The sequence below is a fragment of the Ananas comosus genome, linkage group 15 (genome assembly GCF_001540865.1).
Source record: "Ananas comosus cultivar F153 linkage group 15, ASM154086v1, whole genome shotgun sequence".
Classification (NCBI taxonomy): Eukaryota; Viridiplantae; Streptophyta; class Magnoliopsida; order Poales; family Bromeliaceae; genus Ananas; species Ananas comosus.
In genome coordinates, this window is record NC_033635.1 from 7,829,813 (window position 1) to 7,847,552 (window position 17,740).

The following is a 17,740-nucleotide window of genomic DNA, read 5'->3' on the forward strand; positions in this document are numbered from 1 at the left end:
TATGCCCCCTCTTAATGGGAAATATTAGGGATCTTCAAATTGAAGCATAATAGCAAAACCTAAATAATGAAACCAAAATTGATATGAATAAGAAAAGTATTTAATAGGTGAAAAGAAGAAAGGAATGGCTTGGGTCAAAGGCGCACTGGAAAGCACTATCTTAGAATCAATTTTTGATCTGTTCCCACATCTCAACTTCAAGCTAGAAGTACAACGGACTCTGCTCTCCATCTAGTAAGCGCTAGGGATGCAAGTAGGGTGGATCTAGGCGGGGGGCTGTTTGGAAATGCCGCTTCGCCTCCCGCTTTGCCAACCGAAATCCGGCCTTGACTACCACTCCAAATTCGTTGAGAGGTCAAAAAAAGAATTCTATAATCCGCCCTGCCTCAAAATTGCCTCCCGCTGGCTCCCTAAATCTGCCTTGCCAAGAATTTCCTTTTTTATAATTAAACACAACCAACATTTTGTAAATTTAAATTAACAAATTTTCCAATTATAGTGGACAATATAATCTAGAAATATGAAAAATATAAATAATTAACAATATCAACCACAAAAGCAAAGTATCAATCACATTTCAGCAAATTATCAAAAATCTACTAGAACTCTAGCAACAACAACATTCGCAACTGTAGTACACCATTTAGGAAAAAAGAAAGAAACTGGTTTGAATAACCAAAAAATCCTCTAGAATTACAACAACAACAACATTAAAAGGAGTTCTAAGAAATGTCAACCACAACAACCAAATCCACCAAAGCCATCACAACAATATTACAAAGTCTAAATTTGCCATATCCATGATAACAAGATTAGAAAGTCTTAGTAGCAGATAAATGGTTCAAAACAAATACAAGTTTGCAGAACATTGGAATTCTTGGTAATGGAATAAACAAACATGGCCTCTCTGCAAGTTTCCATAAGATAAAAACTCATCATCTCATGATTGTCCTTTCCTTATGCACAAACAAAAATTAAGAGAAAAAACTCAGTTAAATAGTGTGTTAAAATTAACATTAAAATTGAATATAATTTAAAGAGTAAAGCAATCCTATATCTCATCTTCAACATTATAGCCATCATCACATTTGCCAAACTAGCAATTTGACTTATAGCTAGCTAGTAGAATTGTTTAGCTGATATGCTAAAATTTGAAAATGACATAAAACAATTGATTTGCCTTCCAATTCAACCCACAACCAATTTTTTACACACATTAAATCCAGTAAAGTTTTTGGAGAAATCCTACTCCTATATGGATTTATATTTCTACAGCTGATACTCAATGAAGATATTGAAGCCACCTTGGACATTGAATCTCAAGAATGTCCCTTCCAATTAGTTGTAATGCGGGATACTTGAGTCTAGTATTCCTCCACTACCCAAAATGTTAAATCTTCTGACCTTGGCAATATATCCTTCTCTAAATAAAGGTCTAACTTTGACTTTACTGATGAATTAGTTATTCTTTTAATGGCAGCAAGAATATCAAAATGTTTAAAAAACTTTGAAATGCAAGATGTATCGGGTATAAAAGTTTCTGTCACAGTTGAAGATAATGTTCGAAATGAGTTAGGTTGACTTGTCTCATTTTTGCTTCGACTTCTGTACTCTTGAAGCAAACTATAATATATGTCACGAATTTTTTGAACTTCATCACTTGCATGTTCATTGATTTCATTGCAAGCTACCTGTCACACCCTGCGACCTGCCAATTTGGCCGGATTCGGGCACGTCGATCAGACGCCGAACGGATAGCACCTCCCTTGTCCTCCCAAGGCTCAACAAGCAATCATGTACAAAAGTTGCCCAGAATAAACTCAAATAACATACATGATTCAACGAAGCACCACAAGTGCTATACCAACAAGAGCAAGGTACAAGTAAATATACAAGTGCATAAAGAGAGATAGTTCTAGCTATTACACCATATTTGACATTCAACATTTACATATAGATTTACAACTTTCTTCTCCCAAAATAAATACATATTCTTCTCATAATATATACATCCCTAGCAACCTCACCATCAAAGTACATAAGTCGCTCGAACCATAATACATAACCTCTCAAAATGGTGCCCGACTGTAATGCATATAGGAGGTAACTAGCTAGCTAGAGCGCTATGCCCTTACCACGGTCCTCTGCCGGTGCTCTCTTGCTAGGCCCTGCAACAAAGTGGGGTGAGAACTATATAAATATAGTTCCCAGTGGGTTCGGCCGCCGACTCCGTCGATCTTCCCACTAGGTCTAAGCATGCATAAGCAACAGATAGATAGGTATGTATGAAAAGAGCTACTGCATAGTAATGAAATATACATAGTAGAAATATACACATGCTACTATGCCTCTGTAATCATGAAATGCATGAACATAGCAATGATATTCTACTAATCATGATACTATGTCTCAATATACAATTGAATGAGCTACTACATAGGATGTACTTTACAACATGCACTATGCCTCATATTCAATGAAATGTAAGAGCTACTACATAGTATGAATCTACAACATGATACTATGCCTCAACAATAAAGAAATGAGCTACTACATAGTAATGTCTCTACACATGCTACTATGCCTCAACAATAAAGAAATGAGCTACTACATAGTAATGTCTCTACACGTGCTACTATGCCTTAATGAACGATAAATGAGCTACTACCTAGTATATGATCTACTACACGACACTAGGCCTCAGTAATCACATGAATGAACGAGCTACTACATAGTGCGTCGTGCAACTATGCCTCGATAATCAAAATGAACGAGCTACTACATAGTGCGTCGTGCAACTATGCCTCGATAATAGTCAATCTCATGGCCAACTCGAAGGTTGCTACCCCAAGGCCAACTCGAAGGTTGCTACCTCGACTCACATCTCAAATCTCGCTAGTGGGGATATACTACCCGAGACCCGTCTGCGGGACAACTATGTCTGCCCTAACGCGACTAATACTCCGGAGCTCACTACTTGGGTGGAGCGACCATGCCAAGGTTACACAGACTATGTGAGTATGATCCAATCCCCCCACTGGAGGATACCCTATCTACTAAGGCCACAATGTCTCAACTGCACTAATGCCAAATGCATAATGTCCACAACATGACAATCGGGAAATCTACTATCCCTAGGTTCAAATGCCATAGTGTTCAACTACACTAATTTGAATGCCACTCGTATGTCATGATGTTGTATGTGTCTTAATACACTAAATTGACATGCCACTCGTCCATATTATAGTGTGTCTATTACACTAGTCCAAATGCCACTCGTCATGTTATTAACCTTGTTTACATGCCACTCGTCCAAGTTCCAAGTGTTTTCATTACACTAATTCACAATCCATTGGTTCTCATTACCAAGTTTAAGTTCACCATATTCTCATCACTATAGGATCTCATGTTACCCGACCCAATCATCATGCATTCTAGGTTTAAGTGTCGAGCCCACAATGCTACACTACTAGACATGGATGCAAGGAAGTAGAAATGCAACTACAACAATCACCTATAATGCATAAGAATAAAGAATAATATATGAAATATGATCAACAATTCTAACTCGGACATAGAAAGAAGCCCAGTTGCTTCGGGATGGACACTCCCCACCTTTTACTGTTACCAGGAGGCTAGGGTTCCGTTCTTGTGATTTTAGGAAGCTTTCGCCGCGAGCTGCGGCAATCTATACCTCAACAGGCCTTTTCTTCAATATCTTTGCACAGGCTCGACGAATCGTCGAACCGACTTCGCCAATGCGTCAAAATACCTAGCAATTAGGTTTACAATTATTCAATTTAGATCAATCCCAACTATTTCTTAAAACCCCATTTTGGAGCCCTAGAATCTTCCCAATGCAAGAATCATCATTTCCTCTTAGGATTCATGCATTGACCCTCTATTTAGCATCCAAGGAGTGCATAAAACCCATTCTAGGAGCAAACAATTGAAGTCCTAGAAGTCTACCATGAGAGGAGCTTCAAAGCTTACCTCTACGGAGCTAGCTCTCCAAGCAAAGGAAGAAGAAAGCAATGGTGGTCCTTCTCTTGATCTTCTTCTCTTTCTTCTTCTCCTTCCTCTTCTCCTTTTTTTTCTTCTCCTTCTTTTCTTTCTAGAGAGGGAGAGAGTGTTTAGGGTTGAAATGGTGAGAGAAATGAGATGGGAGAGAGAACCCATGCTTCTATAGCCTCTCATAAGTGCAAAATTGCAGAAAACACCCTCAACAATGCCATTCACGCAACAGCCCAAAATAGGCATTTTCGGGCTTCGGGGACTGGTCTCTCCTTGCCTGGGACCGGTCCCAGAGAGACCTCCAGCCCAGACTTAGCAAAATTTCAGCTTCCTCACCGTTTCTTCTTCGTTTTCGCTCGTTTTCGTTCGTTTTCGCTCGTTTGACCTCCGATTCTTTTCAAATCGAAGCGAGACTCTCCAAACATGTTTTCGAGCGTATTTTCCTCATCTTTTCATCCACGCTAATGGCGGATTTAGTTCACGACCCAACATAGCCTTTCGGGTCTCGTTTCCGCGCCTGCGCGCACCGAAACGTCCAAAGGCTCCCGAACTTCACCGAACTTCACCGAAACCATTCAAATGGCTTTCCAAACCAAATGTACACCGTAACTTCATAATTTTAGAAGTCCTGTACCTTACACTACCTCTAACATTGTTAACTTATATTTAGTATTCAATATACATGCAACTCCTACTATCTTGTGAATCACCTGACCAATACTTGTTGAATTTTGCTAACATCTTTCTGCCATTGATCTCACTAGATCACTTGAAAATAGTGAGTCTATCCACTCACACAAGTTTGATTGAATACTACAAATATAAGATGTTGATTCGCTGTTGAATAGTCCTTGAAAAATGGAATATAACACCTAAAAGACCTCCAATTTGCCACACATTACTTTGGCTCTAATCCAGTCCTGCACTAGCAAATATTTGTAGTTAAATTCATGGAGCTAGAATTAGGGATGTCAATGGGTGTGGATATTCGAAATTTTATCCAAACCTGAACCCAAAGCTAGAATGTTACGCCCTGAGGTTCAGTCTAACCTGGGCATGCCCACAGATCAGTCGCATACACAGAAAGCCCTGTGCACACGAAGCGATAGTAGTACCTATAAAGCATATAAGAGCGAGTACAAGGAAGTAACAGAGTTGTAAAAAAACTACTAAAACTGAAACATAGTCCACTGTACATATATAATATCCAAGAAGTAAAAAACTAAAATCCATAAATACAAGCACTACCTCTCAGAACTCTGAACTATAAAATAGATAAATCTGTATGGACAATGACTATATACACAAACTGTCTAACAAGGGGTACTCCACTAGCTCAGCAACTAGGGTAGGTAGGGATCTAACTCGCAACTCCCTTACCTCGATTAGTGGCAACAGCAGGAACGGAAAACTTTGCAAGAAAAAGGGGTAACAACGATCGTGAGAACTACTATAAAGAAAAGTAGTTCTCAGTGGGTACCGTCACCGATGCCAATGACCTACCCACTAAGTCTACGAAACTAAAAGATAGAACATGGTAAGTAAGGGAGCAAAAGTAGTAAAGCTAGAAAGAAATCTACAGCTAATATGCTACTACACTACCAATGCTCAATTACACTATCACTGTATATATGCATCAACTATCTATTGAGAAGACTCACTAACTCAATTTGAATGACTGCCATAAGGCCGGTCAAGCCTACCCCAACCTACCACCACGCACTACCCACAGGGTAACTGGTCCTATATAAGTCGCGCAAAAGGGCTGTTGCAACATCAACGCACTAATGGCAAAGCTCCGGAGCGGCACTCGAGGGGCGCGACCCCATCGAGGAAAGGCGTAGTTTGTGTCGAGCTCAAATCTGGCTTATGCAGGATGTAATCGATGCAATGATCAATCATATTAGAAAATTGAAACTCATGTGCCTTTGGCACAATCTAATATCAAAATTCAAGATCTGGGACCACCATTAGCCTAGACGGTACCCAACTATACAAAACGGCCTAAACTCTGCTGTAAAAATTTACTCGGCACCTCAGCACGATCGTAAATACAACCTACACTAATCTGCGTACTCGCAGCTCACTAATAAGGGTGAGAAAGTAGTAAAAATAGTTACAGAAGTTAATTCCTAACAATGGCAATTAATTTGTTGAAGTGCAGGTTTTCTTCTAAGTCAAATCCCAATTCAGCATTTAATAAGCTTCTAAAAACAAGTATATCACACTCCAAATTCAAATTTCATAAATATACATGTAAATCTACAATTTGGGCTAATAATGAGTATGATCGAGACACAATTGTACATGCTGAATTTTACTACACAACTTAAGAGGTATTTCGATGAATTGGGTAACGTTAACCCACCTAGCGTGCTAATCCAACCACGGATCGAATTGAAACTCCACAAGCACCTTTCCCTGGCTCCAATTAAAAGAGAAGTGAAGACGAATTCCAAAAATCCATGCCGGATTTAACGGAATCAATAGCCGAATAAAATTTCTAATGAAAGTCAATATTACATGGGAATTCGACTTCGGAATCAAATTTACTTGATTAGAAGCCAATGTATCTGAAAATTCAGCTTGGAGCAACTTTGGATCAGCTACAATTTAGGCATGAATCAGCTAAAATCCCCTAAAAACCACCCACAAGAAAGTTGGAGTCACAACTCTCAAAGATGAAGCTTCACCATTGAAAATCAGCATTACTACCAAAATTACCTCAATTGAAGCTTAAATCCTCGACAATTCGGCTAAATAACTTGCTCCCCTAGCTCCTCACAACCAGATAGTCCTAGAGGATGCTTCAATTTATCAGCTTGAAGCGTCAAAATCTATCAATTTCACTCTCAAGTTCAGTGGCTACTGCTGGAATGTGATACTCCAATAGTCCCACATCGGATGGGAATGGGGTTGTCATTGGATATATAAGAGGACTCCGCCCTAGTAATAATAACTGGGCTTAAGCATTTTGGGCTGGTGGTTTTGGCCCAACGAGTTATTATTGCTGGCGAGTCGGGTCGTTACATAGAATGCACTGCTGTAGCTGCTGCTGGACTGCAGCTTGATCCTGCCTACCTTGATCCACAGCAAAATCCAAGGCAAGATGAGAATAGGGGGCAATCCATGGGTGACCTCTAATTTCTACACTACAAGAAAAATTTATAATTTACCACGAAATTCTATCACAATTAGAAAATAGGGGTCAAGAATTCAGCTTCAACGTAAAAACTGTTTTTCAGTTTTTGACCTCAATGAAAACTGGAATTCTCACTCATCTTACCTCCAAATAGGTCCAAACAAGATTCTAACCACTAGAGGATGAAGTCAAGATCACACCCAACCCTTCCAAAGCTCAACTCCTAGAAGAAATTCGAACGGATTTTATCAAAATCCAAAATTGGTTCAGTTCAGTCCAAAATTCAGCATTATGCACCATCTTGATGAACATTAAATTTAGAGCTACTAACCTGCAAATCCAGCACAAGGAAGGATGAACAACCCTAACAACCCCAATTCAAGTCATGAACCTTCAATTTCGAAATTGATCTACTCAAAGTCCCCCCAATTACTGTTAACAAGTCAAAGATGCAAGTTGGTTCACAAGAACACTACCATTGACCAAATTGAAATTTTAGCTTATGCTTGCAAAATTACTCGCCTACAAATGCTCTAAAATACTCTAATATGCAATTCCAGCTGGTACTAAAGTACAAGATGAGTTCCTACACTCTTCCTTACTTCCCCGCATCACCAATTTCGAAGTTAAAGCCAAGGTTTTAAGTGCCCGTCGGCACGGACCGTATCCACTATGCCGTACCATGCCAACAAGATACCGGCATGATACACACCCCGTGCCGATGGCACAACTCAAAACCCTCTATTCTTTAAATTAGTAAATAATTTTCTCAATAAAGTTCATTAAAGATGTGATAAAAAGACATAATAAATAGTTAGAGTATTTTGTTGCTAAAGAAAATAAATATTTAATGCTATTATATGTTGGCACACAAGAATTTTTTTGATCGGCATACATCGGCACAACTCGGCACGCACCGTGTCATACCGTGCGGGCAAGTTTCCGGCACGATCCCGTGCCACGACACTTAAATCCTTGGTTAAAGCCTCCCGCAAGAAGCTGTCCCAGAAGTGACCTCGCTCGCTGCAGCTCAAGGTCTTTGATCCAATTCCAGGAAATTCCAAGCTAGTAATAGGCAAAACTTGAGCTCCGCTACCCTCCCCTCCTCCCTAAGAATCTAAATTTGAAAATGGAGCTACAAGATGCTGCACATGAGCAGTCCAACGGGGGGTTGCAGCTGCCGTCCTACAGGCTGTAGGTGCCGCTGTTATTGCAGCCTGCTGCTGTAGCTATTGCAGCCTGCAGCTGCTTCGATTATTGCTGCGCAAGCTGCAGCTATCCAGCTGCAAATGGGGCTGCTCCTAGATGAGTTGAAGAAGATGTAGGGAAAGGTATTGAAGACGCAAAATCCTGTTGCTACTGCTAGTGACTTCCACTTCTTTGCTGCTGCTGCTATTGCAATACTCTGCTGCTGCTGGCAGCACCTATGGGCTGAATGCGTAGGGAGTGGAGAAGTGTGAGGAGAGGAGAGGAGCAGGGAAATGCGGGAAAAAGGAAGAGAGTAGTGGAGAAGAAGAAGAATAAGAAGAAGTACATGGCAAGGTTTCCATTTAGTGGTAGTTGAATGGTGATAACTTGCACACTTGACCACTAACAAGCCTACTAACATGGTCTAAAAACAATAATTTGTGACGTTAATTTCGTGTCAAAACAATTCCAACTTGTCCTAACACATTGGAAATATCGACGAGTTGCTGAAACCAAGGTTTAAAGTGCCGTGGCACGGGGTGGTGCCGCTGTTTGCCTAGCATGGTACAGCATCGGCACGCATCCGTGCCGACACATTGTACGCTTGCGACCTTGCGTGCTGATGGATACGTATGACCTCCTACTGGTACGCTTTGGTGTAGACTTATTTTCAATTTTTTTGGTTTCAATAAGTTCTTATAATGTTATGTTGAAAGATTTAATCAAATAATTATGAATATTTTTTATGTATAACTTGCTATATTCATCAATTAACATACTTGTAAGCTTTTTTGCATGTAAAGTATAGCTATACCTGATGCAGAATAAAAAATTTTACAACTTAGAATTTTAAAAATGCAAAAACATCTTTCTTTCTTTCTTTCTTTTGACCATATTACAGTTTTTATTTTATAAAATACAAAAAAAAAATTTTTAAAATAATTTTTAAAATTAAGAATTTAAAAAATGCAAAAACATCTTTCTTTCTTTCTTTCTTTCGACCATATTACAGTTTTTATTTTATAAAATACAAAAAAAAAATTTTTAAAATAATTTTTAAAATTAATTAAAAAAATTAATTTTCAAAGTATTTGAAAAAATTATTTTTTAATTAATTTTTTCAAAAAATTATTAGATCTATCAAAAAAATTAAGCAATAAATTATGTGACAAATAAATTAAATAAATTTAAGTATCAATTGATTTAATTTAGCTTTTAATTTTATCAGTATTTTTAATCTTCTAACGCAAAAATAAATTTTTATGTTTGATGTGCTTCAAAATTTGTTTATTGAGTTCGATTTTGTTCCCTTAATTCGCCAAAAATTTCGCGGTGCAACAAATTTTGATAAAATAATTTATGAAAAAAAATGGATGTCTGTGGTGAAAGCTAAGGGCTCAGACCGATAAGGCGGGTGCGAGGGGCTTCGCCTCCTGCGGTATGGATCGGATAATATAAATTAAAAATTTTCCCATATATTGATAAACAAAAATAATTAAATTATAATTTTTTTGACTTACCTAACAAGTAGATCTTCGATTTGCAATGTCCTTGGGGGGGGTGTGGGATGCTTCGTGGTATCCCAAAAAACAAAACAAAAAGAAAAAAAAAAGCAAAAAGCAAAAAAAAAAAAAGTGTGCCAACTCGGCACAGTACCATGGCACGGACTTGTGTATTGCTCTGTCTCGCGCGCTACGCAGGTCCGTGCCACGGCATGGAGGGGGGTTTGAGACCCCCTTGTACTGTGCCCCTTGTATTGCTCTGTCTCGCTCTTGGTGGCACTATATGTGCCGCCCCATGCTGTGCGGCACGGTGCGGCACTTTAAACCTTAGCTGAAACTGTAATTGTTCGGGACAGTTAAATTTTTCGGAACACTACAGAGAATTAGGGATATCAATGGGTATGGATACCCGAAATTTTATCTGAACCTGAATACTGAACGCAAATGGAGTGGATTTATCTGATACTAAACGGATATAGTTTCAAATACGGATATAAAAAATGAAAACCCGATAAATTTGAATTCGGGTATGGATTTTGCGTATATTCGATTCGAACCCGAACCTGAACCCGAACCCGAACCCGAACCCGAGCCCGAGCCCGAGCCCGAACCCGATCCGAATCTGAATTGATTTTACATTATATATGTTTGATGTTATATTTGACTTCGTATTTAAAAAAAATTAACTTTGATGTAATATGTTTTGAAATATGGTAAAAGAGAAATAGTTGTTTCGGGTTCGAATTTTCGAGTTTGGGTTCGGGTTTGGATTTTTGGTTGTGTTCCGGTTTGGATATGAATTTTTAAAATCTGTTAGATTCGGGTTTTGGGTTTGGTAGTTGTGTTTGGGTTTAGGTTTTCAAAAATCTGCCCCCGAATCAGATCCGTTGACATCCCTAGCTAGAATTGAAGGACGACATCTATATATATCAAATCTGTCTTTAACATTTATAAGTAAAATTTTGCAATCAAGAGCCAACTTTTTACCACCCATAAACCTTTCTTGTTTTGCTTGCTTCTCAAATTTCTCTATTTCGTTTGGTGTAGCTATCCGCAAAGCTACACTCTCTCAGTTTCTATCAATGCCATCACCGATAATCTGTAATCCATCTTTGACAATGAGATTAAAAATATAGGTACAACACCTCATATGAAAGAATTCTCCTTGCAATATTAAAGAACTAGGAAGCAAAGAGTCCTTCAAAGTTTTAATCAACGAACCATTACTAGTACAATTGTCTATTGTCACAGTGCTAATCTGTCTCAATTTTCCATGTGATTAAGCAATTATTCAAGACATTTGAAAGCATCTCGGCAGTGTGTCGGCAAGGAATATAGACAAACCTCGACTTATTAGACTAAAAAGCTAATAGATTATACCAAATCAAAATATAGAAAATAGATTACACCAAAGAAAAATGTAAAGCTTAGTTATATAGAAATCCTTTGATTGGAAGTAGTATCTCATTCAATTTTAATTTGATTAAGAATTGCTGGATATAATTGATAGTCCCATATCACCATTGTAATTATATTATTGCCCAACTCCCACTCCCTTTTCCTCTATTGCAGTATCTCATCCATCCTCTTTAGCTCAATGTATCTTGCACTCATAGTATGTATAACATAAGTACATAACTACTATAAAAGTTACATACTGTTAGAAATAAAAGGAAGGGAAGAAAAGGAAGAAACTGTATGTCTAAATAAGAGCAAACAAGAAATATAGTTGTTAGAAAGTCGTTAACCATGTTCACTCTCTACCTTAGGCAGATAGCAAGCTGAAATGCAGAGTACAGCTTGCTTGAGTGCAGAGTACAGCTTGCTTGAGTAGACAACTTCTGATTCTGAATTAGACAACAGTAGAAAAAGGATACCCTTATAGCCTAGACCATGCAAGAGAATAACACATCAACACCATATCAAGAGGTTTATAATTTTATATGCACGTCAAAAGACAATATCAAGAGAGAATGACATCAAAAGACAAAGAACTAGTGCACTTCATTTCAAATACTTTTGTGATTGCTGCATATAAAAGAGAAAATAAAGCAAATAGATTATGCAAAAGAAAAAAAAAACCTTGATTACCTTAATATTTGATTTGAATAACCAAGAATCATCTATCCAATTGGTTGTGATTGCCATAAAATCTTTCTTCTCATTGCTAGAGGTCCACATATAAGTGGTTATATCAGTTCTACTTAAATATTCCTCTCTAACAATTTCATAGTTTTTTGTTTCTCGACAGTATAATCTTCAAAATGTCACTCCTAAAAGTGGTCCTCACAATCATTTTAAAAGGAGGTTGAAGACTTTGGCAAAATCTAATATCTCTAAAGCCATGATATTCAAGTATTCAACAAAACAAAGAGGCAATTCATGCGAAATTATAATATTAGCAACCTTCCTTTAAGAAACTTTTTGGTCAAATGTATCGTTAGTTACCTCGAGTTTTCCATCTGCTTTATCAACCTTCAATCATTTGTGGTTTTGCATCATCTCTTGAATGTCTTTATGTTTTCTATTCAAGCACCTACAAAAATGGTCGTGTAAATGTCTTGTTCCTTTTTTACCATCACCCACAAGTTAGGCTTTACAATAATTGCAAACAACTTTGTCCTCTCAATTGATCTTCTTTTTCTTAAAGTGTTCTCACGTTCTTGATGTTAATTTTCTTGCTTTAATCACTTCACCTAGTTCATCAGATTGAGATTTAGATTTAGCAGGAGTTGGGACTAGAATCTACTTGAATTGGTGTTGGTGTAGAAGCTGCTGTTCCTCCTTCGCTAGTACCAATTGTTGCAACTCCACTGGTTGTAGAATGTGTAGGATGAACACTTGAAGGTGCTTGCTAAGACTTACTTTATCTTGATATAAATAACAAAAAATCCCTTTGAATGAAACTTTGTATCTCTATGTCTCTATGTTTACATTTTACACATTGCAAATTCATTTCGTTAAATTACATGAAAGGAATTTGAACTCAAAATCTCTTGAAGTTAAAACAATTTAAGACTGGTTCTATCCAAAAAATTAATCCAGTGAGGAAAGCTGAGGAATAGTCTTGACATAAAGAAGCTCTTTAACTGATTTTTTTTTTTTAATAGATGAAAAACTAGAATAAGCTTTTAAACCCTGACTAGCTATAGCTGAAAAGCTAAAATAAGCTTTTGTTTGAGGCAATAATGCAATAGCTCTAAAACATAGACAGGTTACGACACGAAGAAATTTATTCAATTACATTTTGCCCCACCTAAATAATATTTCTAGATAAGTTCCAATTAACAACATGCCAACATTAGATAATCAAAGAAATATACAGAGTTTGAAAATTTTTTCTAATACCAACGAATTCTTGAATAAAATTCCTAATATGCAAAAAAATAAAGTTAAAAACTGCAACAATAAGAAAATTGAACGTTCTAACAGTTAACATCAAAGAGCCAAATGATGAAGAGCATCTATACACATAAAAGAAAAAGAAGAAAATGGGGAAGAAAAGGAAGAAACGCACCTTGTTCCGACAAAATCTACGACATTTGATGAGAGAGGAGAGGGGGAGGTTGAAGCTACAGTGTCGGTTGGAGAGTTTACGGTGTCTCCCACTTGTGGAGTAGTGGAAGGGCAGCAAAGGGACCACAGAGAGATGGCAGAGAGACAACAGAAGGGAGAGAGAAAGGGGGCTAGGGTTGGCCGAGAAAGAGAGAGAGGAGTGGCGTCACTTGGGGGGAGGTGGAAGGTTGGTCGAGACAGGATGGTTGGTGTGAGTGGTGTCTACTAGGGTTAGAAGTTGGATTAAGGAGTGGAGTTTAGAAATACAAATATTAGGGTTTATAAATATAAACCCTATATATATATATGTTAGTTTTCTCTAAAAATGTCATTTTTAAAGGGTATTTAAATAAATTTAAAATAGATTTGGGTCGCATTTAGGCAGGATTGGGGGTGTGTCAAAATTTTTTCCATATCCTGCCCTGAATCGCCTCAAATCATAAAACTGTCCTGTTTACTACCCAAATCCGTTTATGCCTTTCTATTTACTGCCCTATTAGGGGAGGACTGGGGCGGAGGTCCACCAACTTGGATCCATTTGCATCTCTAGTAAGCATGTCTCCTAGGTGGTTCTATACGAACCATAGTAATAATATGGTTTCTCACAACTAAAGAAATATGTCAAATTGGAAATGGAAGATAATATTTTAATAGAGTGAAAATGTAAGGGAGTTAGCTTATAATGTATAGAAGTTTTATATGGTACAGTTCATGGATGCTCCCATCATATTGACTAAATTGGTGCAGTGAAGTTTGCTTTTCACATAGTGCAATGAATGCATGTCGTATGTTTGTTCTAGTTTGATGATGCGACTAGTTAAAGAAATAAATGGATGTATTGGTCTAATGACTGCTACTTATTTTAAATGAAAGGATGCTTAATGCTTTAGATATGCATCTTACTGATAGCAAGTGTATTCTGATAAATACAAGTAAATGACCATTAATGCTAAACAATTAGTCCAGTCTATAATTAGCAATCCATCTACTACATAGCAATAGAAAATTTTTATATATCAAGACTTACATGCTTATAAGTTCTTTGCTTTGTGTTGAACAGAAAGTGGTCGTGTGTTTGCTACCGGACTGAACAACTTTGGACAGCTAGGCATAACCTCTTCGAAAAGCCATACGCTAGTACGCTTTCTTCCAATTTATTTGTTTCATTCTGTCCATCAGTAGCTGCACGTAATTCTTGTTTCATGTATTTTATTCAAACAAATGAGACCTTTGCATCTTGTTTTTTAGTTGCATGTTTAGCGGCTTGACTTTTCGAGAATGAGCTACATTCTCAAAACTTGAGGGTTGAGATCATCAATGACTTAATAATTATTAAAAGAGCAACTAACAATATGTCTTCATCTCAATAATAAAGGAAACTTTTTTGCATGTTAATTTGGATATATCTTTCTTTGTGGTTCATATTTGGGCGTCTAGCACAAACATAAAACTACTTTGTAGAAGTTATCCATGTTCAAGTAATCAATATAACATATATCGAGTGATTTCGCGAAGCCACATCCTCAGCCTTATTGAAAACCCTTTAAAAAGTTTAAAATTTTTGAATGGTCCAACTTTGAATTTATAAGATGGAAATATCTTATTATTTTATTAACTAGATTTAAAAAGATAACATTTAAATTACATTAGATAAAGCTGGATTATAACTTGATCCCATTTTGACTCTGAATAGAAATCAAAATAAAATAAATAACATAATAGAGATATAGTAAAATAGATAAAAACGTGCTCTATATAAGATAGATTTATTTGGATCAAATTCTATCTCTATTTTAGACTAGATTTGGTTATAAATATATAAATCCTGGACTAGGTTTCAAATTATATTTATTCTGTTTCTCCTTTTCTTTTACAATTCTACTCCTAATAATTATCAACTTTCTTTTCACTAAATATATGTATTTTATTTCCTTTTTATTTTATTTTTTTAGCAATCACCTTTTCTCAGCTACATCTATGTAAAATTTTTATTTTCTTTTTTTTTTTCCATATTTTAAATCATTATTGATTGGTAAAGATTAATTATTTTCTTAATTTTTTTGACTACATGTTATATAACATAATTAGTTTATTATAAAATTGGCCTATGCATCAGATGGCTATAAATTTAGTCTGAAATAAAGTTCAATGTCATGCCTTGGGTTATAGCGGAAGTCCGGATTATGTCGACAGACTCGCCGCGTGCACAAGGATACACCTTATACACACGAAACGTCAACAAAATCTGTCCAAAGAAGTTTACTAAAATCCAACAACAGCAGATAGCAGAGTAGAATAAAAACTATATACTATAGCAACACTGTAAATATATGATCATCACTACACCAATTCTCAAAATGGTACAACATTTCTGGTGACTCCAAGCCTCAGAACACTGTACAGGCTGCTTATACACTGATAGGTGGTTCAACTACATACACAAGAAAAGGTAGGAAATGCTAGCTATCTGCGATCCTCTTACCTCATTCAGTCACTAGTGCTGAAGGCTCTGAAATAAAATAGTAATGAAGAAGGCGAGAGAACTATAATTAATAGTCCTTAGTGGTTATGGTCGATAATGTCGACAATCTATACTACTAGATCCATAAGAAGCAGAAATAATAAATAAGCAGTATGAATAAACAGGTAACAATATGAATAACTGCTGAAAGTAACTACTGCTATCATGCCTCTACAATGTAACTAAAATTGTAAATCATGTATCCCATGCATCAAATAGATACTTAATAAAATAATGCAATAATACCCAATCATAGTGAAACTCAACAATTGGGTCTAGCTTGCGCCGCCTCGTGTCCGGCACCCACCTATAGTGGTCCTCTACCACGCAGGCTACTATCTGGCCTATGTCATAATAATACCTCATAGTCCAACCTCCGGAGTGGCATTCGCAGGGCGCTACTCTAACCGAGTATGGTATCACTGTCAAGCTCAAAATAGTATGCAGGTTGCAGTCAAATGCGGTGATCAAACAGATCATATGATAATACTGGTATAGTGTCCCAAATACAGTCATAGTCTCACACTATCTATCACTGTCTATTGGCCTCCAAGGCAATATCACGTAATACTAACAGTGGAAAATATGCATGTTTTACTATATTCTATAGGTAGGTGTCAAAATACCATTATCGTCTCAACTATATCAATAGTTCATCTCATAGGCTAAATAATATAATATGGACATATGAGTTAGTCTACCAATTTTGGCGGCACGGAACCTACCTATATCGCAAATTCAAGGAATAGCTCGAAAATCCTTCATAAAAAATCACACGAAATCAACTCTTAAAATGCATAGAAATCGATTTCTAACTCTCAATTTGTACAAAAATCTATCAAAATCCTCTTTTCTACAGCGTGCGATCAAGAATCCATCAAAAGAGTCCAAACGAGAAAATAATAATATTATAATACTAGCCCTGATGTCAAAATGCTGAAAAAAATCACATGCGCACGTGCTCGGTTGGCTTGTTGCAAAGAAACTCAAGCTCTCCTCTCTTGATTGTATTCTCTCTCTCTAAAGCTTGCAAGTGAAGCAATAAGCATGGATAAATCTCCTGGTGCACACTTGAACCCACTATGTCACGCCCCGAGCCCCATGCCTATTTGGCCGGGTTCGGACCGCCGACAGCGCCGAACGGACAGGGTTTTTCCTGTGCCGCGGACAGAGTCTCCCCTGTACCGTTCAAGGCTCAACAAACAGTACAATACAAAGGTTCCAAACAGGAATAGTATTCGTACAATGATTGCATAAGAAAGGTATCAAACAACATAACACATCCTATGTTATTACAAGCATTCTCATTAGATTCATTTTTACATCACACTTGCATAACACATTTTATGACTTCCAAATACAATCAAGTTACTACATTATTTATTTACAAGTTTTAGTACATTGTGTTCTTTTCCCTTTCCTATACCCTTAGGCTATGCCGACTCGGGGTACTGCTATCTTTGGTCTCTGGGGTAGGGCGCTATCTATGGAGCTGCGCCCTTGCCTTGCGCCGCTCACGTGCGAACCTATAGCACTCTAAAATAACGTGGGGTGAGAACCAACTCCATGATTCCCAGTGGGTACTGCCACCCAAGGGAAAAGCTCGACTAGTAGGTTCAAGGGAGGCAACAACATGTTAGTCCAATAGATAGATATGAAATCATAATTTAAATGCAACTGACATATATCATGCTTTGCCTCACAAATGCAATAATGCTATTCCATATGCAATTTATGCAACAATGCAACCAAAGAAGTAAATCTATCGATTCTACTTCTATCACGCCAACTAGCTCATGTCCAACTAGCTTCTAAGGT

At 37.2% G+C, this 17,740-nt stretch overlaps 1 protein-coding gene across 9 annotated transcripts in view; it reads left to right on the top strand.

Annotated features, from left to right (window-relative positions):
* LOC109720951 (ultraviolet-B receptor UVR8) overlaps nucleotides 1-17,740 on the top strand; it is an 82,269-nt gene that overhangs the window by 11,980 nt on the left and 52,549 nt on the right. For all 9 annotated transcript variants that reach the window (XR_002219105.1, XM_020248328.1, XM_020248327.1 and 6 more), the window contains exon 2: nucleotides 14,462-14,538. Coding sequence is in view for 8 of the 9 variants with exons in the window: in XM_020248328.1 (XP_020103917.1) it covers nucleotides 14,462-14,538 (77 nt within the window). In the remaining variant the exon portion in view is untranslated. The remainder of the gene's footprint in view (nucleotides 1-14,461; nucleotides 14,539-17,740) is intronic.